The following is a 7,844-nucleotide window of genomic DNA, read 5'->3' on the forward strand; positions in this document are numbered from 1 at the left end:
GGTTTGCTGTCGGATTGCCTTTATTTTTTAGGCAACTGCTTTTGCCTTTATGCTGCTCAGAGCAGATTTTTGTGCTATAGAGCATTTCTTTATTAATAAATCTTTTTATTCATAAAGATTCTACATGGCCTTCTGCATTACTTTTTTCACTGTATTTCCCCTTCTAGTGGGCATTGTTTGAAATTATTTGGGACTTTTGTGCTTTAGACCACTCAAACTGAAAACATCTGTTGTGATATAAATGTATAGTATTTTTAAATTCTTGTTCCAAAGCTTTCGAATCAGCCTCTAATTGTAGGGAATGTATGTTAGCACTTGTGACCATGCAAGATGCCAATGGAACACAAAGCTAATGTTTTCCACCCCCTTCTCTCTTTGTTACAGTACATGTACAATATTTATTAAAGTGGTGATTTGCCAGCTAGTCCTGGGAAGGCAGTATCTTACTTTTTATGCTATATCCTAAATTGTATCAATTTATGTTACCTATTAAATTTGTACTTTACTTCCAAAATATTAAATGTATTGCATGTATATTGATTTTTAAAAGTAACTTTGCCACAAAACTGAATAATATCTTACTGTTTGCACTAATCTTGTATTGATAACAAATTATCCAACTATAATTCAATATGTCATTCTTATAAAATTGATTTAAGATTTTCGATAAGACTTTCTTTAAACCTTGCCCTCCCTGACATTTCGGCACTATAACCCTAGCCTCCCCAGCCATATGTAACAATATTGAAAATCAAACATTGTTATTTATAAAAGTTAAACTTTATAATATGATGATAAAATAGAATGTTATAACAACAGATTGATACTACAGAACAAACAGTATAAAATATAGTCTCATAGTTTTCATCATTTTGTACTGTGTATTGTAGAGACCTAATGCCAAATGTGCATCTTTGAGAGATATGCTTCAAAATAAGCAATTCCCAATAATACTTCACATGATTAACACTACTTTCCCGATTAATCGCCCAGCAACTCACATTTCCACTTTACGATCAAGTGCCTGAATTATCTAGGGCATGGAATAACCCATTCCAGGGACATTGGAAGGTTGGGAGCTTGACTATGGCGGTAAACCTATCACACTGTAACATGAGTTGTCCTAGAGAGAGCTCAGGTAGGCCAGAAACCTGCCGTGCAGCAGAACTCTCTTTGCTGGTTTGTACTTCTGTGAGCATTTAATGAAAATGTTTTGCAATCCTGTTTTTGCAACTTTTTTTTGGTGCCAAATACAATCTCTAATTCTAAATCAAAACAGATAATTCAAATTTGCTATAGGTCTGTGATGTTGACATTATTTCTAGAAACTTTTATTTGTTGATGTTTTATCCTTTACTGACAGCTGTAAATCTTGTTCATGTACTTTTGTTTTGCAGGTTGCATTCACTGTTCTCTTCGATCTAGAGGCCCTTCTAAAAATCTGGTGTTTAGGATTTACTGGTTATATAAGTTCTTCCCTTCATAAGTTTGAATCCCTTCTTGTTGTTGGAACAACACTGCACATCTATCCAGACCTGTATCATTCTCAGTTCACTTATTTTCAGGTAAATATTTTCTGATCATTTAATTCGTGCTGAGGTTACACTGGCTACTTAGCTATGGTCTTTCCCACCTGCCGAAGTGACAGCAAAGACTTTAAATATCATGCTTATTCATTTTTAAAAATATATTAAAAGGTGGTACATAATATATTAAGGTAAAAGTGCTCTTCTACATCCAGAAACTCAAATCACATGTTAGGAAGCACCACAGATGAAAGGCATTTAATAAGAGATTCAAACTACCAAGAAAAAGGCATATATGTTTTATAAATATATATGCTTGGTTAGTGTGAAGTCAGTAACATGGATGTCACTAATGTAACATGCTTAGTGATATGCATATATAAAAGAATGGCATTATAAAACATGTACAGTAAATAATAAAATATGTTTTATTCCAACAACAGATATTTAATTTAGGGTTAGGGTTTGTTTATCATCAAATTATGTAAGATCCAAATCTATGACATAGAAAATATGTAAACCTCTACCCAACGTGCAATAACCTTTCACCAGTTTGGTAGGGAACTTTAAACTGAACTGGTCATTAAGACAATATTTTCATTAAAAACGCATATAACATATACAACTCTGAATGTAATCAAAGCATTTACTATTGCACCATATTTTTTTTGCTGATGAGACAACGTGTTTCTATGATGATACCTAGGATTGCTATTGTGACCATCTTCCAAATGATTCAAGCATTTCGAGAGCATTGCAGAATTTTTTTTTTTTTCAAGAATGAAACAAAAACTGCTTGTCAGGTGGTTTTAAACAGAACAGAACATGAGTCAACACAAACCCATAAATGTGGCTTCCAGTCAGTGCTAACACCTTTGGAATTATTTAATAAAAATCAGAGTTAGTTGATAAAAATATATACTTTTTGTATAGATGTACTTTTTCTATTATAGCATAATGTAATTACATTTATAAAGAAATAATTATATATTTAAAGGTTTGTTTTAGATTCTTAAAAGATACTTTTGTAAACCCAAATATACTGAAACAATTGAAGGGATTTTGGAAAATCATACACTTTAACTGCACTAATTTGTCTAATGAATAATGGACTGTTTAAAGGAAATACTAATAGTTTTAGTCATAATTAACCTGAACCTGGGGATTTTTTTTAGATTGTTCATTATCTGTGACAACTGGCAATATAAACATATATTAAACAGGACATCATCTATAAGGAAAAGCTGTTTAATCTTTGGCATTCTTATATAGACAAATAAGCAGCAGTTCAACTGGAATGGTGACAAAGGGGAAAGAAAACAAACCTCTCTTTTATCACTCTCTAAAAACACCTGTATTTGTATGAATTAAGGCCTCAAGATAAGAACACCATATTTATATCTAAGGTAGTATTATTTTAGAACTAATTTCAAACCAATTTATTGTTGCAAAAATTTAATGCAATGAATGTATCATATCATAGATGGCATATTTTCTAAAATGGGGTGAACTGCAAAACTTCCATCAAATCTTTGCCAGCAAACAAATAAAAAATGTCGAAAGGGAAAGAAAATTAGTAGTTTATTTACAATGAGTAGTTTGAATGAATACTCCACCCAAAAAATTATCTTTTTATACTGTATGTTACTTGCCAGGGTGGCACGGAAGTGCAGTGGTAGCACTGCTGCCTTGCAGTAAGGAGACCTGGGTTTGCATGATCTCCCCCTGTCTGTGTGGGTTTCCTCTGGGTGCTCTAGTTTCCTCCCACAGTCCAAAGACATGCAGGTTAGGTGGATTGGCGATCCTAAATTGTCCCTAATGTGTGCTTGGGGTGTGTGTGTGTGTGTACCCTGCGGTGGGCTGGCGCCCTGCCCAGGGTTTGTTTCTGCCTTGCGCCTGTATTGGCTGGGATTGCCTCCAGCAGTCCCCCGTGACCCTGTATTAGGATATAGCAGGTTGGACAATGACTGACTGTTACTTGCCATTTGTAATGGCTTTGAAATACTGTATATATCCAGTTGTATGCTCACAACGGTCAAAAAACATGCATTTTTGCTCAAAATATTGTTGAATATATACTTACGGAAAATCAGAGCAATGCATGCAGAAGAAATGCATTTACACAGGAATGAGTTTTTCAATGAGGGAGAGATTCGGGTCTTCACGTGATTTTGGTGGGTGTGGGGGCATAATACATGGCTATTGACATGGTGGACATAGCAAAGTGAATAAGTATTTTGTGAGAGCACAACTTTTTACTCTCAGTAAGTAGATGGTATGATTGTTACCAATTCTAAGGCTTTAATTTTGACATTCTGTTTCCTAGTCATTTGTTAGTTAATTTCCTCTTTGTTTCTTCATTTTCCACGTTGTATAAATGATTTCAAGTCACAAGGTCTACTTCTCAGCACTGAAGTGTTTGTTTGTTTCCTTTAGGTGATAATGTGCTATGCAGGTACTCACTTCTGTCTTTACAAAGACGGATGAGTGAAACAAATCTTCATAGGCACAAACATAAGTCTAATGTAATGAACTTTTTTTTTTTTAAACTAGCAATGGTTCCTGCAAGAAGTTCTTAACGCCACTCACTGCTTTCCCATTTTTCTCCATTCTGCTGTAAAAATATCTTGCTGAATTAGCAGCACATTTCTGCCTTCTAATTGCTTTTACGTATTTAATATTTTTTGTGCAAGTTGTTAGTGTCCTCTGTCAGGTCACCAATAAGGGGTTGCAGCATTTCCGTCTCTCTAGATCCATCAGGGTTTCGAGCTCAGCTAATGGAAATCCTTATAATTAGTACACTAAGCATATACAGTATTTTCTCACTGCCTTTTCATAATGACATATATCATCGATAATTACCACACTGGCATGCTGTCTTTTTCTCTTTTTGTGGGCTCGAGTAGTCTCCACTGCTCTTTTTGATTCTAATAAAATTGAATATTTTGAAAGCCTCAGTATGGCTGCTGCTCAGTCTAGGCATTTGTCATTTGTGTTCAATTATAAATTTCTTTTAACTGAAATTTTTCAGCAAGAGACCACATAAAATGAATAAAAGGATAATATGTGAATTCAAGACATTGTGATGGGTTTTCTTCTGCCTACTCAATAAAGCCACAAAGCTAAAAGGCTCTTTTAAAAAATTTTTAAACATTTCATGTTCAGCTTTTTTCTAAATACAGTAGTTTACTGTATATTGGTATAACAGAAAGGGATGTCACACTTACACTCTTTGAATAGCAATGTCTAGTGTCAGCAGGAAACCAAGAACTATGAATTCATTGGTCAACATCAGATGTAGTGGATTAATTTATTTTATATGAAAGACAAATATATGCATAAATGTCTAACAATGTGGTAATGTTTTTGACAGGCAATGAGCAAAATGAATCACTGAAAAAAACTGAAAAAAAAATAACAGTACAGGGAAAGTTCGGGGATCATTGTGCACAACTGAGCTTCAACCACAGAACTAACTGCTCTGTGGATGATTCATTCAGGTATTTCAAGGTCTTTTGGGCTCTTCGTTGTAATTAAAGTATCTGCCGAATGTATTTTGGAGTAACAAGATTTTTATAGACTCTGTCTTATGTGGAAACTGTAAAAATATGGGGACCATTGTTTTAATGATATTAGTTGTAACTGAATTTTACCTGTAAATTGAAAATGGACTGCATTTCATGTTAGCTAATCTAAATGTTAAGGACAAATTAAATGTCTGAGAATTATTACGAGTCAAGAAATAAAAAAAAATCAATGTAGTACTAGGGCCTTCTTGACGCTGATTTATTCAGTGAAAGATAAAGGATACCGTAACCATGTCAAATTTATATCATCTTCATCATCATGACAAACCTAAACATATGACATTTCCAACAGTGTTGTATCTTCTTCTTGTTTTGGCCATTCCCGTAAAGGGTTGCCACAGCTGATCATCTATTTCCATATCTTCCTGTCCTCTGCATCTTGTTTTGTCACACCCACCAACTGCATGTCCTCTCTTGCCACATCCATAAACCTTCTCTTAGGCCTTCCTCTTTACCTCTTGTCTGGCAGCTACATCCTTAGCATTATTCTCCCAGTATACCTAGTATCTCTCCTCTGCACATGTCCAAACCAATGCAATCTCCCCTCTCTGACCATCCAACTTGAGCTGACCCTCTAATGTACTCATTTCTAATCATATCCATCCTTGTTACACCCAATGCAAATCTTAGCATCTTTAACACTGCTACCTCCAGCTCTGTCTCCTGCTTTCTGGTCAGTGCCACCATCTCCAACCCATATAACACAGCTGGTCTCACAACCGTCTTGTAGACCATCCCTTTCACTCTTGCCGGTAGTTCTCTGTCACAAATAATTCCTGACACTCTTCTCCACCCTGCCTGCACTCTCTTCTTCACCTCTCTTCCACAATTCCCGTTACTCTGTACTGTTGATCTCAAGTATTTAAACTCATCCACCTTTTCCAGCTCTACTCCCTGTATCCTCACCATTCCACTGATCTCCTTCTCATTCACACACATGTATTCTGTCTTGTTCCTACTGACCTTCATTCCTCTCCTCTCTAGAGCATAGCTTCACCTCTCCATGGTCTCCTCAACCTGCTCCCTACTCTCGCTACAGATCACAATGTCATCAGCAAACATCATAGTCCATGAGGACTCCTGTCTAATCTCCTATGTCAACTTGTCCATCACCACTGCAAATAAGAACGGGCTCAGAGCTGATCCCTGCTGTAATCCCACCTCCACGTTAAACCCATCTGTCACTCTGCAGACCTCAACCCTGTCACACATCCCTTGTACATATCCTGTACCACTCTCATTTATCTGTCACTTCTGACTTCCTTATACAGTACTACAACTCCCCTCTAGGCACCCTGTCATATGTTGTCCACAAAGACATAATGCAGCTCCTTTCGGCCTTCCCTATACTCCTCCATCAACACCCTCAGAGCAAACATTGCATCTGTAGTGATCTTTCCTGGCATGAAACCATATTTATGCTCACTAATCATTACATCTGTTCTTAACCTATCTTCTACTACTTTTCCATGCAACATCATGCTGTGGGTGAACAGTTTTATCCCTCTGTAGTTAAGACAGTTCTGCACATTACACTTATTCTTAAAAATCGGCACCAGTCCACTACTTCAGTCTGGTTAAAAACTCCTCTGCTATCTTTCGTAAACACCTCCATGCTACCACAGGTATGTCATTTTGGCCAACTGCCCATTTCCCATTCTTCATAGCGGTCCTTACTTTTTCCTTGCTAAACCAGTGCACTCCCTAGTTCACTATCTCCTCAGCATCCAACCTTCGCGCTCTTTTCTTTGTCCTCCTTCCTCTGTCCAGATGTCCAACCAGACACCCTTCTGTCTCCTTTACCAAATCTGCTGTAGTTACACAGCTATCTGGCAACTCTTCACTGCCACCTAATGCCTGTCTTACCTCCTCCCTGAACTCCACCTTACAGTCTTCCTTTTTCAACTTCCACCACTTGATCCTTGGCTCTTCCTGCACTCTCTTCCTCTTCTTGATTTCCAACATCATCCTACAGACCTCCATCCTATGCTGCCTAACTTCACTTTCCCTATCACCACTCTGGAATCGCCATCCTCCTTCTGTCTGATCCTTGTGCACAGGATATAATACACCTTTTTGTATCTTCCTCCATTCTTGTACGTCACCTTGTGTTTTTCCCTGTTCTTAAAATACTTATTCACCACAGCCATATTCATCCTTTTTGCAAAATCCACTACAATCTGACTTTCTTCATTCCTCTCCTTGACACCATACCTACCCATCATCTCCTCATCCCCTCTTCCCTTCACCAACATGTCCAATAAAATTTGCTCCAATCACCACTTTGTCTCCCTTGGGTACACTCTTCACCACTTCATCCAACTCACTCCAGAAATCTTCTTTCTCATCCACTATACATGCAACTTGCAGGGAATATCTACTAATAACATTCATCATCACACCCTCAGTTGTCAGGTTTATAATCATCACTCTGTCCAATACTCTTTTCACGTACAAAACACCCTTGACATACTGTTCCTTCAGGATAAACCCTACCTTATTTCTCCCTCCATCCACACCATGCTTGAAAAATTTGAACCCATCTCCAGTACACCTGGCCTTAATCCCCTTCCTATCCTGTATTTATTCAACCCGAGAGGGACCGCTACAGTATATGTAAACACATATAAACATGGCCAACAAGAAGGGGGGTCCGAAAGAATCGAAGACTAAAGCTACATCCAAGCTGCGATCAGCAAGCCCTAGTTCGAGATACGGCCTCTCAGAGACA

At 37.3% G+C, this 7,844-nt stretch overlaps 1 protein-coding gene across 1 annotated transcript in view; it reads left to right on the forward strand.

The window, feature by feature from the left end:
• The window catches only part of nalcn (sodium leak channel, non-selective), an 828,408-nt gene that overhangs the window by 442,698 nt on the left and 377,866 nt on the right, over positions 1 to 7,844 (forward strand). The window contains exon 13 of the mRNA XM_039744792.1: positions 1,398 to 1,565. Coding sequence (XP_039600726.1) covers positions 1,398 to 1,565 — 168 coding nt within the window. The remainder of the gene's footprint in view (positions 1 to 1,397; positions 1,566 to 7,844) is intronic.

The sequence above is a fragment of the Polypterus senegalus genome, chromosome 2 (assembly GCF_016835505.1).
Source record: "Polypterus senegalus isolate Bchr_013 chromosome 2, ASM1683550v1, whole genome shotgun sequence".
NCBI classification, from domain to species: domain Eukaryota; kingdom Metazoa; phylum Chordata; class Cladistia; order Polypteriformes; family Polypteridae; genus Polypterus; species Polypterus senegalus.